Source organism: Dictyostelium purpureum, assembly GCF_000190715.1.
Source record: "Dictyostelium purpureum unplaced genomic scaffold DICPUscaffold_237, whole genome shotgun sequence".
NCBI lineage: Eukaryota > Evosea > Eumycetozoa > Dictyosteliales > Dictyosteliaceae > Dictyostelium > Dictyostelium purpureum.
Genome location: NW_003519573.1, coordinates 33117 through 50353, shown reverse-complemented (window position 1 = coordinate 50353; position 17237 = coordinate 33117). Strand labels below are relative to the sequence as shown.

Here is a 17237-nt window from a genome sequence, read left to right as displayed (position 1 = left end):
TGTAATATTATGTGTCATAACTAAAATAAAACAAAAAACAAAAAACCAAAAACAAAAAAAAACTAAAAACAATAAAACCTTTTAAAAAACCAAGCAAATATTAATTATAAATTGGGTAAATATTCTATTTATAATTACTATTAAATAAAAATAAAACCAAATAAAAAAAAATAAAAAAAAATAAAAAAAAATAAAAAAAATAAAAAAAATAAAAAAAATAAATTATCAACTAAAAACTTGGTTTTTTAAAAAAAAAAAAAATAATTTGTTTTTCGTTGAATATACCAAAAATATCTTCAACAATCACCAACCATTTTTTGAACAATCAGGAGGAGAAAAAAACGAATTTTCTTTTTCTTTTTTTTTTTTTTGGTTATTTTAAAAAAAAAAAAAAAATAGTAATTCTATTAATTACCATTTTTTGTGATACCTGCTGGAATCAACCATTTTTTTAAATTATCTTTTGTTTAATAAATAAAATAATAAAATACCAAAACAATTATTTAATGATCAATTATTTACTTATATTTTATCATGTTTTTTGAGGAAATATTTTTATTCGTTTATTTTTAAAACGAACAATAATATTTCCCCAAATTTTTATAAAATAAAAAAAAATAAAAAAAAATAATTTTAAAATAAAATTATAATTTTTTTTTTTTGTTTTTAATTTTTGTTTAAATTGCGATATTTTTGAAAGCAATAATTATTATAATAATACAAATGAATCCAAGAAAAGGAGTTTTCTTTGTAATGCTAATAGCTTTATTTATTGTTTTTATAGGATTTTTATCTTCAATCGAGTTTTTTAGAAATAGACCCACAATCGAAATATTGGACAAAAGTAAAGAAATTGTCATTAAAAAAGAAAATAGTATAGATATCATAACAAATAATTTAAATAGTAATAAAATAGAAAATAATAATAATAATAATAATAATAATAATAATGACCAAGATGATAAAATAGAAAATAATAATAATAATAATAATAATAATAATAATAATAACAATAATAATAATAATAATAAAAATAATAACATAAAAAAAGATATTTTAAATAAAGATCTTAGTAATAAACTTTTAAAATTTAAAGAATTAAATAAACCTCAACAGTTTGGAGAAAAAAAAAGATTACCAAGATATCAAGATTTTGAAAATCCTTTGAATCAAATCGATAATGTATATAAAGAAAATCAACAACAAAATATTGAAAGAGCTGAAAAAGTTAAAGAGGCAATGAAGTATGCATGGGACTCATATAGGGAAAATGCATGGGGTCATGATGAATGGTTACCAATAGAAAAAAAAACAAGTAATTGGCTGGGTGGTATGGGTTTAACAATTGTAGATTCATTGGATACATTACAAATAATGAGTTTAGATAAAGAACTAAATGAAGGTAAAGAATGGTTATCTACATTATTATTAAATAGATCTAGGGTAGGTTTTTATTTACTTTGTAGTTTGTTTATTAATTTATATTTTTGTTAACAGTTTTTTTTATTGATAATTTTAGAGCCAGATATCAGCATTTGAAACCAATATTAGATATTTAGGGAGTACTTTAGCAATGTACGATTTAACAGGCGAGCAAGTTTATTTGAATAAAGCAGTTGAATTTGGGGATTTATTAATGTATGCTTTTTCAGATAAATATCCTTTTCCTGCACGTTTTATAAACACTGTTGGCAGAGATACAGGAGATATTAATGAATGCATTTCATTAGCACCACTAGGAACATTCTCTTTGGAATTTGCTCGTCTTTCAGATTTAACAGGTGATGACAAATATATAAAAAAAATCAATATTGCAATAGATACACTAAATAAAATGAAAACAACTTATGATGGTTTGTTCCCATGTTCAATTTCAAGAGATGCAAAAAATTTTTGTAGTTCATTATTATCAATTGGTCGTCAAGGTGACTCTTATTATGAATATCTTTTAAAAATGTGGATCTATACAGATGGCGAAGATGAAAAGTATTCAAGATATTTCGAAACCTCTGCAGATTCAATAATCGAGCACCTATATAGAGAAACTAAAGCTGGATATGGCTTTATTGGTACTCTTAATGACAATGTATTGTTGGTAAACGAGGATCATCTTACCTGTTTTGTTGGTGGTATGTTTGCATTGGCAGCTGCTGTTAATATTACTGGGAATGACGAAAAGAATGAAATCTATATGGAGGTCGGTAGAGAAGTTACAAGAACATGCGCAGATAGCTATTTTAAATCACCCATTGGTTTGGGTCCAGAGATTTTTGGATTTGATCAAGAGACTGGTGAAATTGCTTTTAACGAAGTCAATGCATTTCTTTTAAGACCAGAGACTGTAGAGTCTATTTTTATTCTCTATCGATTAACTGGAGATACAATGTATCAAGATTGGGGTTGGGCTATATTTGAAGCTATTGAAAAGTACTGTAGAATATCCAATGGTTATATAGGTTATAGAGATTTTTTAACTGGTTCCAAAAATACAGTCCAACAAAGTTTTTTTATGGCAGAAACATTAAAATACCTCTATCTATTATACAGCGATTCAAACACAATTCCATTAGATAAATATGTATTTAATACCGAAGCACACCCATTATTAATCAAATATAGTAAATTATAAATATAACAAAAATAAAAAATCAAGAATATTATTTTAAATTAAAAAAATACCTCCATTTTTATTTTATTTTTTTTAATGTTTAGGTTTTTATTTATTTTATCTTTTTTTTAATGAATAAAAATAGACCTCATTATTGAGGATCCATTATAATATTAGAAATTTGAATCACTAATATTATTTTGGTATATTATAATAATTGACATTTTTACATTTTTTAATTAAATTTTAAAAGGGTGAATTGGATAAAATGGTGTTATTTTTTTTTTAATAATAATATGGTAATTTTATAATAACCATGATTATATTCATCAGTTTTGATTATTTTAACTTAAACTTAAAATATAATTACTTTTATAGAGTATTAAAAAAAAAAATAATTTTAATTATAAAAAAAAATTAAAATTAAAAATTTTAAAAAAAATTTTCTTGCCTTTTTTATATAAATTTTTTTATAAATATATATTGCATATCTTTATAATTTTATTTTTATACATCTTTATATTTTAATCATCTTTTATAATTATCGTTTATTTATATATATCACACACTTTTTATGATTTTTATATATATTACACTTATTTTACAAACATATTTTATTTAATTTTATTTTATAAAAATGAAATTAACACCAGAAAAAATAATCAAGTTATTAGAGGACATGTTAGTCCAAATTTTATATACCAGAGGCGAAAATAGATCATTTTTTGATGAAGGTATTAGAACCGCAGAGAAAATGATAAAAAAATATACCAATTACCAATGCAACCAACTACTTTGGTTGTAAATTTTTTTAATGTTCACCAACAACAAGAAGATGAACAACAAATAGATAATCAACAGGATCAACAGGTAGAGAATCAAACTTTAGAACCAAATGAACAAGAAGATCAAGAAGAAATCGATAGTGACAATAACTACGATTACGAATGGAGATGTTACCAGATCCTAATTCACCACCACCAACCCCAAAATCACCAGCTCAAGATCAACATGAGCATGAAGAAATAGATCAAGAACAAGTCGATGATCAAGAACCAGAAGAAAATCAACATAGAGAATTAACAGTATCCTAACAAAATGAAGCAGATATTTTTCAAGATTTTTTAAATAATTATCAGCCACCTGAACCAATAGTCCTTGGTTTAACTGTTGAATATCATCCAGTAGACAGTGATGAAGAATTCAATAATAATAATGTCAGTTACCAATTACCAAATACCCCACCAATATTGTCATCCCAAGTAACCAATCAACAAGAAAACAGTTCAGTTGAGGAAAATAATCACCCAGATGAAAGCAATCAAGAAAATCGATACCCTCTTTTAAATCAAGAACAACAAGAACAATATGCATCATCTGAAGATAGTTATGACGGCAACAGAAATCAAGATTTAAGTCTTTCCTTAACCCTTGAGCATCATAAGATCGATAGTGACGATGACTATGATTATAATTGGAAATGTTACCAAGATCCAAACTCACCACCACCACCAACCCCAAAATCACCAGCTCAAGATCAACATGAGCATATGCACAGTCACATAAACATACACATATATCACATACATATATACATTCATATGTACATGCACATATATATACATAATCACATGCTCATTCCCAAACTCACATACTTACATATGCACATGCATTCACATATCATATGCATACACATTAACATAGGCATGGAAATACTGATAATCATACTCCAACTAGTACACAAGAAATTATAATAATACTTTGTTCCGGACATTCTATATTTTGGTATGCATACTCTCCTTTAAAAATTGAGTACCATACAAAAAATATCCCTTTTCATATAATATAACTATACTTTTATAAAAAGTCAAGTATAATTGACAATTAAATTAAATAAAATTACTAATAAAATAAAATAATTGAAAGATAATAATATTTTATAATTTTAAAAAGTTAATTAAAATAGAAACTATATTTATTAAAATTTGTTACTATTCCTAACGATTCTATTTATTTAATTTTTATCCTAACTCTTCTTTGCTGTAATTACTGTTCAATGGATACCCCAATAATTACCCAATTCATATAGACCCGAGATTCTCTTTATTTAACTATGTGATGTTCTTTACTATAATACTTAAATAATTAAGCTATATATGGATTAATGTAATTAAAAGTTAAAAGATCGCACTCTAATAAAATTTAGACAGATTTATAATTTATTTCATCTACAAGAACTAATAAGTTTGTTCCTTATTTTAAAAAACATTACAGTTATCACAAACCATAATATCTGTATTGCAACTATTTCTATTTTTTAAAGCTTCTGTTTAAACCAAAGATACAGGTATTTCTTCTGCCCAATACACTAAAATCTAAATAAAGGAAAAAAATAAAAATAATAATTATAACTAGATCTTCAAACAGAGTTTAAATAATAATACAATATAAATTTAAAAAAAAACCAAGGACATATATATAAAAAAAATCTAAAGAAAAGTAAATCAATAAGTAAGACAAATAATAAAAGTTAATCTAATAAATTAAAATCTTTTATTTAATAAATATGTATTGTTTATAGATAGATTATTAATTGTATTAACTATAAATAGAGAATTTTATAAAATATAAAAATGAACTTATAATTGATAATTATTAAATTGAACTATTTATACTTTTAAATTGTTAATATTATAATTGGTCATTATAATATTAACTAGAATAAATTGATATTATTATTAATTAGACTATGATAATTTGAATTGCTATTATCTTGATTGATTATTGATTAGTAATTTGAAAAGGTGATTGCCATTTACATATTAAGATGTAAAGGTGGTAATGTAGTTAAAGAGATGAATAAGACCATAAATATTATTAATATCGTTGACTTTAGCAGAACTAGGATCAAAGAGGAATAGTGAATACAATTTGAGCATAGCTTGAATGATTTCCAAAGTGAACGGTTATAGAAGGTTCAACAAAAAAGACTGTAATTTAAAAGAAGAGTAACTGTAGAATTACAAAGTAATATGTATTGGGAAAAGATTGGAGTAGTTGTAGAACATTGATATTAGATCCGAAGAGTTTTGGAGGTGGCAGGCTTTTTTAATTATTTATTTTTTGATAATTTTAAAGTTGGTTTTTTTTTTTTTTTTTTTTATTATTACAGAGGTAGAAAAATGGGATAATTGGATAATTATGTATGTTTTTTAAAATGGGGAGTTATAACTATTTTTAAAAATAGTTAAAACTCCCCATTTTAAAATATATTGTTATTAAAATGAAATTGAATTATTAATTTTTAAAAAAAAAAAATTATATTAAAAAATATTTTTAAAAAATTAATTTTAAAATTTTAAAATTTTTATCCATATATTTTATTTATATTATATATTTTCACATCCTTTTATTTTAACCAGCTTATATATTTTTACACCATATCCACATCAAATACATATTACATTTTATATTTTACATATTTTCAAAATCTTATATTTTATACATACGAAAAGAAACTTTCGAAAATCCAATTAGAGGAATTATTACGCGATTTATTAATCCAATTACAGTATTCCAGAGGCGAAAATAAAAAATTTTTTAAAGAAGGAGTTGATACTGCTAGAAAAATTAGAAAGATTAGAAGCATTAATAATAGAACCAACTACTTTGGTTAATTTTTACAATTTAGAAGATTTTTCAAATGATGATTTAGAATCAGAAAATGAAGAAAATCAAATTATTGACAATTTAGAAAACTATGAAGAGGAACCAATTTTATCCACTCCTCCAGCTCAACAACAACAAACAACAACAACAACAACAACAACAACTACCACTACCACTACAACCACTGCAACAACCCACCAACAAGATAGCAATGATTCATCTGATGATAATGATGATTATGATTATGATTGGATATCCTATCAAATTCCAGTCTCACCACCAATGTCACCATCAGAACATCCAACACATAACTTCCCAATTGAAAATGAAGAGCCAATTCATGTTTCACCACCATATCACTACCCTTATGAATTGGAAGAACCTATTTATTCAACACCTCCACAACAACAACAACACAATCTTATAAATGAGTTTGAACAAGAAATAGATGATTATATTCATGACCAAGAAGTCCCAGAAATTATTGAAGATTTATTTTCTTACTTGGATGAAATAGAAGAACCACAAATCAACCAACAAATAGTAGAACAACAATTAGATCCACAAGTAGAGCAAGTACATCAAGAACAAGGAGAACAAAATCAAGAAATAGAAGAGCCACAAATTAACCAACAAATAGTAGAACAAATAGAGCAAGTAAATCAAAATGAAGAATCATAACAATCAGATTTCCCACCAACTCAATCACCACCACATCAAGATGAAGAATCACAACCTCCACATACTAGTACATATGAACATGAAAATGCACATGCTCATAAGAGCATATACATGAACGTTTTGGTATGCATACTCTATTTTAAAAATTGAGATCCATAGTTCAAAAAATATCCCTTTTCATATAATATAACTGTACTGTTATAAAAAGTCAGGTATAATTGACAATTAAATTAAATAAACTTACTAATAAAATAAAATAATTGAAAGATAATAATATTTTATAGTTTGAAAAGTAAATTAAAAGAGAAATTATATTTATTTAAATTTTTTTAACGATTCTATTTATGTTAAATTTAATTTTTACAATAACTGTTACTATTCTTAACGATTCTATTTATGTTATATTTAATTTTTAATCTTCCTAACTCTTCTTTGCTGTAACTACTGTTCCATGGATACCCTAATGAATACCCAATTCATATAGACCCGAGATACTCTTTGTTTAACTATATGATGTTCTTTACTATAATCCTTGAATAATTTAGCAATATATGGACTATTGTGATTAAATATTAAAAGATAACACTTTAATAAATTTTATTTCATCTACAAGAACTAATAAGCTTGTTTCTTATTTTAAGAAAATTATATTTGAGAATATAAACACATAAAAAAAAATGATATGATAAATTTAAAATTTCACAGATGCAATGCTTCGGGATAATGGACATATTGGAATTGTTTTTACTACAATCTCAAGCTTCTTTAATATAAGGGTAATACTGAAGTAATTTAGAGAGTAATTTCACTGAATTTTAATTTCTCCAAACTCGAATTGAATTGAAAATCCCAAAAAACTTTTGTACAGGTCGGCACCTGGTGGTGAATATTGATTATTTTTGTGAAATAGCCATATTAAAAAATTAAAAAAAAACTCGAAAAATAATAAAAAAAGCTGGGAAAAATAAAAATAAAATATTTTTTTTTTTATTTTTAAAAATTATAAATCCAATTTTTCATCATAAATACATAAATATGAGATTATAATTACAAATATTGTCCATTAAACCAACCCCATAGAAAGTTAAAGGTACCATTAAAATCAGTTAAAGCCATTGGTAATTTCCCACACTTGGTCACCAAAGAGAACCCACCAAGACCAGCCAAATCAAAGATAAACCAAACCCAGATCTTTTCCCAAAAACTGTCGGTGATGTATTTGGTTTAAGAGAAATTGATTTTGCAAGATTATCAATGTTTTATAATGAAGATTTTGGTATAGAAGCTTCAAACACATCAATTGAATCATGGAGATATTTATTTTTCGAATGGTTAGGTTGTAATATTTTCCAAAATACTGGTACTCCTCAATAAATTTTTAAATAATCAATTTATTTATTAATCTATCTATTATCATTTGCACAAGTTGTGCTATTTATTTTGTTTATAACTACTAAAAAATTATTAATAAAAATTTAAATATTTTAAATTAAAAATAAAATAAATTATTTTCTTTCCATTTTAGAAATATGATAAAAATATAAACCATTTGAGGAATATTGTTGTTTTTTTAAAAAAAATTGCAATTTTAATTTTTTTGGTGTATTTGAAATTTTGGTTGGTTGATTAAAAAATTCGAAATTTTATTTTTTGTTAATTTTTGGGGAATTTTTCGAAATTTTAATTTTTTAAAAAATATTAATTTAATATTTTTTTATTTATTTTTTTTAAATAAGCAATGGATAAGCTACTATCTCTAATTAACTATCGTATAAATGAAGAGTTAAAAATAAGTAGTAATATTGGTGATAGGTAAATACAATAAATATAATAATAGATTAATTAAAAGCATATTAATTGGTTTTCTCTTTTAACTATTTATTATAGATTATTATATATAGTTTGGAATAATATATTTTTAAGAAATGAAATTCATAAACATATTTTAAAGTTTATAAAACATAAAGTTGTAGATCTTGATATATCAACTTATAACCAGTTTAAAGATAAATCATATATAACAATACTTTGGTGGGATGGTAATTCACTACCAGATAAAAATAAATTTCCACCATTTTTGAAAGATTTAAATTTGTACCGCTTTTATAAAAAGTTAACTCCAACAACTTTACCAAATACAATTACCACCCTCTCAACGGGTGATGATTTTAACCAAGTAATTCTACCCGGTTCGTTACCAAGTAGTCTCACAACACTCACATTCGGTTATAAGTTTAATCAAGTAGTTAAACCTGGCACATTGCCAAATAGTCTAACAACACTCATATTCGGTCATGATTTTAACCAAGTAGTTCCACCCCGCACATTACCAAATAATCTCACAACACTCACATTCGGAGGTGCTTTTAAGAAAGTAGTTCAACCCGGCACATTACCAAATAGACTCGCAACACTCACATTCGGAGGTGCTTTTGACCAAGTGGTTCAACCCGGCACATTACCAAATAGTCTCACAACACTCACATTCGGTTTTCGTTTTAACCAAGTAATTCAACCCGGCACATTACCAAATAGTCTAACAACACTCACATTCATAAATAAATTTAACCAAGTGGTTCCACCTAGGACATTTCCAAATAGTCTTAAAACACTCACATTCGGTCATGATTTTAACCAAGTGGTTCCACCTAGGACATTACCAAATAGTCTTAAAACACTCACATTTGGTGGTAATTTTAACCAAGCAATCCTACCGGGCACATTACCAAATAATCTAACAACACTCACATTTGGTGATGATTTTGACCAAGCAATTCTACCCGGCACGTTACCAAATAGTCTCACAACACTCACATTCGGTCTTTATTTTAACGAAGTAGTTCTACCCGGCACATTACCAAATAGTCTCACAACACTCACATTCGGTTATTTTTTTAACCAAATAGTTCCACCCGGTTCATTACCAGATAGTCTCACAACACTCAAATTTGGTGATGGTTTTAACCAAATAGTTCCACCTGGCACATTACCAAATAGTCTTAAAACACTCACATTCGGTCGTAGTTTTAACCAAGTAGTTCTACCCGGCTCATTACCAAATAGTCTCACAACACTCACATTCGGTGATAATTATAAACAAATAGTTCCACCCGGCACATTACCAAAAGGTCTCAAGGTAATAAACAATATGTCTGCACAAAATAAAGTGTGCAAACGCAAACGTCGAGAGAGTTCCCTAAACAGGTCCGAATGATAAAAACATAACATTAATACTAAAAAAACTATAAATAAAGTGGTCGGCTAATTACTAATAACCTAAATTTCAAGCACTTAATTAATCGAAATTATAACAGTTTCTCACATTAACTGTGGATATACCTGCAATGGGTGGTCATTTAGAAATTGTATGGGAAGACTTATTAAAAAGATTATAATTAACCTTAATTTTACTCACAATAATAATCCAATAAATAATCTAAAAGTAATAAAACATAAAATAAAATTTACGAATTATTTAATATCTTTGCTTTAAAAAAAAAAGATCTTAACTTTTCAATAAAAACCCAAACCTCATAAATAATTATTTAATATTATATATAATTATTATTTTATATATACAAGAGATTTTTAAATTTTATTTATTTAAATTAGTTTTTTAAAAGATTTCGATTTTGTTTTGAGTATCTTTTTTGTAATGGAATGGGATGAATTCCATAGCACCAGAGGTATAACCACCTGTAGATGAGGTACCTGAAGTACCTGAGGTACCTGAGGTAGCTGAGGTAGCTGAGGTAGCTGAGGTTTGTGAACCGCTTGAGCCAGTATCACCGGTGCTAATTGGTGAACCAGAGTTTGAACCTGAAGTACCTGAAGTACCTGAGGTACCTGAGGTAGTTGGTGAACTACCACTGTTTGAACCTGAGGTCTGGCCAGAGGTTTGTTGTGATCCACTCATTGAGCCGGTGGTAGTGAATTCACTGTTTGAACCTGATTGACTACCTGATTGACTACCTGATTGACTGTCGCTTTGACTACCTGATTGACTACCGCTTTGTGATGAGCCACTGTATGATGAATCGCTATTGGATGAACCTCTGCCGCTTGATTCAGAGGATTCAGAATCAGAGTTTGATGAACCACTGTGATGACCACTTGATGAACCACCAGTTGAACCACCAGTTGATGATTTGCCTGAGCCACCAGTAGTGTGCTTGCCTGAGCCACCACTAGTTTTACCTGAGCCACCTGAACCACCTGCACCACCACCAGTAGTTTTACCACCATCTGAACCACCACCAGTAGTACCAGCTGTATGGGTAGTTGATGGACCTGAAGCAGCATGGGTAGTAGCTGGAGCAGTTGAAGCATGAGTAGTACTGGTTAATGGTCTAGATGTTGTACCACTAGAGGTAGTTGATGAATGGGTAGTTGATGTAGTACTGGTTAATGGTCTTGAAGTTGTACCACCAGTAGTTGAGTGGGTGGTTGATGAGGCTGTGGTAGTTGAGCCAGTAGTTGATGGTTTTGGGAAAGTAGTGTAAAGACCGAATGAAGCGAAAACACCATTAATTGGTTTAGTATTGTTGTAGATAGCTGAAACAGTGTAAGTGGTACCTTTGGTTAATGGGGTTACGGTATCACATGGGCTCATTGTATATAAAAGACCGTTTACATATTTAGCAGTTGATTTACATAAAACAGCACCAGTAGCGTTGTTGATGAATGACATACTGATGATACCTTGTGATGCGGTGCCCATAAAAGTAACAGCAGAAACATCTGATTGCCAAACGTAGTTATTGGATTGAACAAATTGTGAACCACCGGTGGTAACATTGAAAGCTGCACCATTTGGTGAAGCAGCTAAAGATGATCTTGAGATTGGTGTAAAGGTTTTAATATTTTCGTATTTAACGAAATACTTGACACTAATATTACGAGCAACATCATTAGTAGTAAAATAAGAAACAGCCATTGAGGCGGTTGAACCGTCTGGAATATTAATAACGTATGGTGATGGGAAAACAACTGGTTCAAAAATATTTGAAAGTGTAAATGAAAAGATTTTTCTTGAAGCTGGTTTATTTATATTGATATCAACTGAAATAACTTTAATTGATTGTCTTAAAAATTGCTCATTTGATGAATCATTGAGGAAAACTGCTTGAAAAGCTGAAATTTGGAAAGTGCCATTTGGGAATGAAATACTTGGAATAGTTTGTGTAACTAATTTATTCTTTTGGCTTAAACCTAATGGTACTGATCCAGTGAATTGTTCACACTTTTTATTTATTTATTTAATTCATTCATAATTAATTCAATTGTTTGTTATTTGTTTATAAGTTTTATTTATAAAATATTAATATTAATATTTTTTTTTTTTTTTTTTCTTGATTTAACACTTACGGAAACAATAGCAAGGGTTGCAATGAAAAGGAGAAGTAATGAAACAAATCTCATTTTCTATATTTTATTTATTTATTGATATAAAAAAAAAAAAAATAAAAACCTTTTAGCCCATAGCTTTTATAAAAAAACAAAAAAATAAAAAAAAAAAATAAAATTAAAAAAAAATAAAAAAAAATAAAAAATTAAAAATATCTCACGACTTTTTCCTCATCTTTTTCAGTTGAAAAAAAAAAAAATGGTCCTATTACCGACTTTGCCCATTACCATTTTTAATTTTTAAAAAAAACAAAATATATCAAAAGAAAATTTTTTTATTTGTGTAAGCCGGTTTATTTTAATTATTATTAACAAAAGGATCGTTCATATAAAAAAATAAAAAAATAAAAAAATTTGTTTCGGGGTATATTCGCCAATATATAAATAAAACTACGAATAATCTAAAAAATAACTTTATTTCTTTGTTTATATTTTTATTTGTTTTATTTATTTAATAATTTGTTTATTTTTATTTGTATAATTTTTATTTTTAAAAATAGAAAAAAAAAAAAAAAAGATTTAAATAATATAAATTTTGGTTATAATCTTTTTTCTAAAACTAAACTGTGGGATTTAGGAATTGAATTCAATCTAAAGTTTGGCGAGTCATCAATAATTTGATTTGTTGATGATCTAATTTTGAAATTTAAAATCATATTGGAGCAGAACAAGTAGTTAATATCGTTGGAAAGGTTTTTACCTACACATTGTCTTTTTCCAATACCATAGAGCAAGATTCTTTCCATATGACCCTTTGGTTCACCGATAAAACGATCAGGTTTGAATTGTTGGGGATCTTCCCAGTAATCTTCATCCATAAAAATAGATGATGTAATTATTGCTACAGCGGCGCCCTTTGGAATAAAATAACCATCGACCTCTATATCCTCTTTTGCAACTCTTGGGGCAGTTGATGTACCGATCCTATATCTAATGACTTCATAAAGAACAGAGTTGAGGAAGGGTGTTTCATAACGGTTTTTAATGGAGATGAAGTTTTTATCAAGCTTTGATATTTCACTGTAGATTTTTTCTTGTACCTCTGGGTGGTTTGCCATTATTAATAAAAACCATTCCATTAAAATACTTGTAGAGTTGAGTCCTGCATTAAAAAAATCTAAAATTGGTGCTAAAATGTTGTGCTCAAATTGCTGTTCTGGTGGGTAACTTTCATTTAGTAATATTAATTCGTCGATGGTATCTCTTGGTTTTTTTCTATCTATAGTTTGGTAATGTGGGTCAACAAGCTTATTTTTTATAATTCTATAGGGTTTATTCAGTATCTTTAAACCGGTTAGTTTATGATATAGACCAAAGAACAAACCAAAGAGATGACTGTTTAATAATGGTTTTCCTTGAGTTTTTGATAACACTTCGAATAAACCGTCCATTAGTTCCCAACTGCATGGATCATTCAGTGTTTGCTCGTATGGTTCTGAAATTTGAAAATATTCATAAAATACGTTTATAAGCATTGGTTTGATGAATTGCCAAGATTTTATATTATTTCCAATTTGATGGTTTGAAAAATGTTGAATAGTCTCTTTAATTTTATCTTCTACATAGTTTGTTTTTTTACGTAATATTATATTGGTTGATAGTGATGAAAAGGTGTGTCTAATATTTTCCCATCTAACATCTCTTGATTGTGTTAAACCTGAAAAATTATGTGATAAAATTTGATTGGTGTAGATAATTGGTCTATTTAAAAAATTGTCACTATTTTTAACCAAAAAATCTCTTGCTGATTGTGGATGTAATAGTAGGCACATATATAGATCCATAAACCAAAATGAAATAACTCTATGCTTTGTTAAATGTTTAGTGTTTTTTGATATTTCATAAAAAGGTTTCATAAAATTCACTGTTTTTTTTTTTTAATTTAATATTTTTTATAAAAATAGTTAATAAATGTATTCAATTAAAATTTCTAAAATAAACTGTAAAGCTACAAACTTTTATAAAAATGACCAAAAATTGGAATAGCTAACCAAGTGGCTCTAACGGGATCATTATTTGAAAATTTCTTATTAACATATATCTATATTTATTTTTGTTTAATTAAGTTATTATATTTATTTAAATATTTCTTTTTTTTTTTTTTTTCTTTAAAAATTAACTACTTACAAATCTAAGAAATAGTAGAATCAAAATAATATAAACCAAAATAATATATAACCCCATTTTTTATAATTATAGAGTGTGTTATTTTTAAAAGTAAATTTAAAATTAAAAAAATTTTTAAAAAATAAACAAAGAAAAATTAAAATTAAAAAAAAAAAAAAGAAAAAATAAAAAAAGAAAAAAAAAGAAAAAAACTAATTAAAGAGGTTTTTATATAAAAAAAAAGTTTATTAAATTGATTATTATAAATTACTAAATTAATATTTAGGGGCCATCTCACCTAATATTTTACTTATTATATTATATCTGTAAAATTGCAGATCTAATTTTTTTTTTTTTTTTTTTGCCACCTCAGGTGGGGTATCGTTAAAAATATTGTGTAAAATTATTTAATTATATTGAATATTTTTTTTTTATAAAAATATAAACGATATTTTTTATTTAGTATGAATATTATAAAAAAAAAAATTTGTATATAATAAAAAAAAATCTATTATTATATATAACTCTTAAATTATAAAAATTTAAAATTAATATTATTTTTAATAATTGTTAAGTTTTATAGGGGTATTGCATTGTTTTTTATCTTTGTTAAAATATTTTCTGGAATTAAATGTGAATAATTATTAAAATTGAATAAATAAATTTCTTTAATAGATGATAGTATCCTTTCGTCTATTAACAATAGTTGTTTAATATCATATATGCATAGTGATATTGATAGTGGTAAAATGTCGTCTGAAATTGGGTGTTTGAAAGTTGCACCAAAATGAATAATTTTTAGTCTTCTTGGAATGGTGGCGGCTAAGGGTTTGCCAATATCAAAAATACATAGCTCTTGTAAAGAGTCTGGAATAGCACCATAGCCAATAGAATGGAGATACCCGTCGCAAAAATGTAGTTCTTTAACTGAGTTGGGGATTGCTTGTGGTAAAATTTGTCTTCTGATCGAATGAACGTAAAGGGTTTCTACTGATTCGGGTATCATAGAGGACTTAAGTACATGGTTAAAACCATTTAAAAGATGTAGCTTTTTGACAGTTTTGGGAATTGATGTGGTTCCATTATCGTCATCTAAACGATACTTTAAATATCCAACTGAAAGTTCAGTTACAGATGGTGGTATAATTGATTCCTTTATGATTCCTGCTAATTTACCTGTATCTTTATCTCTAATTTCTTTTTCATACACCAACGATTGTCCAATAAAACCTATACCTAGTTTCTTTACACCATTTGGAATCGACTCAAAAGTCAATTGCTCTTTAATACCAAATATAAACAAAGACTCTACTGTTGGGGGTATTATTCCTGGACTAATAGGATGACTGTAGCCATCATAAAGACACAGTTCCTTCACATTTGGCGGTATGGCTCCAACCTCCAATGGTCTCTTTATATCACCCAATCCCAAAATCTTTATATTTCTAAATAAATTATTTGACTCTATTGATAATGAATGATTGAAACCATCAAATAAAAATAATTTTTCAACATTTGATGGTAATGATAAATTTGAAAATTCGAACTTTGAATCGACCAAAACGTTTTTAATATTTTTGAGTATTGGTTCGCCATTCCATAAATAATATTCATCTAGACCAGATGCTAAAGACAAATAAAATATAAATAAATAATTAATATTTATTAATTATTGCAACTGTTTTGAAAATATTATAAAAATACATACATTTAAACCTCTTATTTATAATTAAATTATTTTTATAAATTAAACTATCTTCTTTAAAATCTTTTGATTCAATTTTACAAATTGATTTTAATGATTCTTTTATTGATTCGATAACTGTTTGTTCAAATGTAACAGTATTGTTTTTAAATGTCTCAAATTTATTATTTAGCTTTCTTTCTATTAATTTATTATATTGAAAACTATCTTTAAAGTATTGTAAATCGCTATAGTTATAATTGCTATTGTTGCTGCTATCATTTAACATTTGCCATTTCTTTATTTTTTTTTGTTGTGATTCATAGTTTTTTAAAATTTGGTTCATAACATGTAAATCTTGATCCAATTGGCCTTTAATCATTGTCTCTATATCCCTATTTTCATCTTGAACCGACTCTAAGTTTTCCAGTATTTGATCCTCCATCTTTGTTAGATATGAATGTAGATGGTGAAATTGCTTTCTTATGGATTCCATATTCATTTTATGGGTATGCTCTGTTTTTAAAAAGCCCTCATCTACTGCTTGCGACACTATTTTATCGCTCGCTATATAGCCTTTAATAAATTGAATTGATTCCTCGTTGATTAAATAACTTTCCTGTGCGTTCCCACTGCTACTCAGTCGAAGTAACGCCTTTTCACTTATTGAAATATTGTGATCTTTGTGAACATCATTTAAGTCTCCTCTTAACAAACAATTATTACATATTATTTCGTTACAGTCTTTACAAAGCAATGCAAAATCCTTTTCATTATTATTACTACATACACAATTATAATTTTGTGATACAGAAACAGTGGATATTGGTGTTTGTTGTTGCTGTGGTGTTGGTAGTGATGACTGAAGATGTGGAGATAGTGTTGATGTGACTAATCTTTTAGGAGATTGGGGCGGAGATAGTTTATTTTGCTTCTTTTTTTCTTTTTCTTTTTCCTTTTCTTTTTCTTTTTCTTTTTTTCTTATTTGTTCTTGTTGTTGTTGTTGGTATTTTTGCTGAGACCTATCTTTTTTTTTATTTTTATCTTTTTTTTTATTTTTTTCTTTTTTATTACTATCCATTT

At 26.6% G+C, this 17237-nt stretch overlaps 6 protein-coding genes across 6 annotated transcripts; 3 read left to right on the top strand and 3 right to left on the bottom strand.

Moving 5' to 3' along the window:
* Positions 1-723: 723 nt before the first annotated feature.
* Positions 724-2629, top strand: DICPUDRAFT_155265 (uncharacterized protein; the record flags this gene model as incomplete). Its single annotated transcript, XM_003290680.1, has 2 exons — positions 724-1443; positions 1520-2629. 2 exons carry the CDS (start codon positions 724-726, stop codon positions 2627-2629), a joined length of 1830 nt encoding a protein of 609 aa, XP_003290728.1.
* A 926-nt stretch (positions 2630-3555) lies between these two features.
* On the top strand, positions 3556-6958 carry DICPUDRAFT_81447 (uncharacterized protein; the record flags this gene model as incomplete). Its single annotated transcript, XM_003290679.1, has 4 exons — positions 3556-3693; positions 3748-4165; positions 5781-5811; positions 6181-6958. The coding sequence occupies 4 exons, from the start codon at positions 3556-3558 to the stop codon at positions 6956-6958; spliced, it is 1365 nt and encodes a 454-aa protein (XP_003290727.1).
* Positions 6959-8843: 1885 nt separating this feature from the next.
* On the top strand, positions 8844-10172 carry DICPUDRAFT_37835 (uncharacterized protein; the record flags this gene model as incomplete). The annotated part of the gene is made up of 2 exons (XM_003290678.1): positions 8844-8989; positions 9164-10172. Coding segments are annotated over 2 exons (1155 nt in total), but the record flags the coding sequence as incomplete, so codon positions are not given.
* A 402-nt stretch (positions 10173-10574) lies between these two features.
* Positions 10575-12379, bottom strand: DICPUDRAFT_81445 (uncharacterized protein; the record flags this gene model as incomplete). Its single annotated transcript, XM_003290671.1, has 2 exons — positions 10575-12200; positions 12326-12379. 2 exons carry the CDS (start codon positions 12377-12379, stop codon positions 10575-10577), a joined length of 1680 nt encoding a protein of 559 aa, XP_003290719.1.
* Positions 12380-12903: 524 nt separating this feature from the next.
* DICPUDRAFT_37832 (uncharacterized protein) lies at positions 12904-13755 on the bottom strand (the record flags this gene model as incomplete). The annotated part of the gene is made up of 1 exon (XM_003290670.1): positions 12904-13755. The coding sequence occupies one exon, from the start codon at positions 13753-13755 to the stop codon at positions 12904-12906; it is 852 nt and encodes a 283-aa protein (XP_003290718.1).
* Positions 13756-15047: 1292 nt separating this feature from the next.
* Positions 15048-17235, bottom strand: DICPUDRAFT_37855 (uncharacterized protein; the record flags this gene model as incomplete). Its single annotated transcript, XM_003290669.1, has 3 exons — positions 15048-15623; positions 15681-16096; positions 16179-17235. The coding sequence occupies 3 exons, from the start codon at positions 17233-17235 to the stop codon at positions 15048-15050; spliced, it is 2049 nt and encodes a 682-aa protein (XP_003290717.1).
* Between the last annotated feature and the right edge of the window lie 2 nt (positions 17236-17237).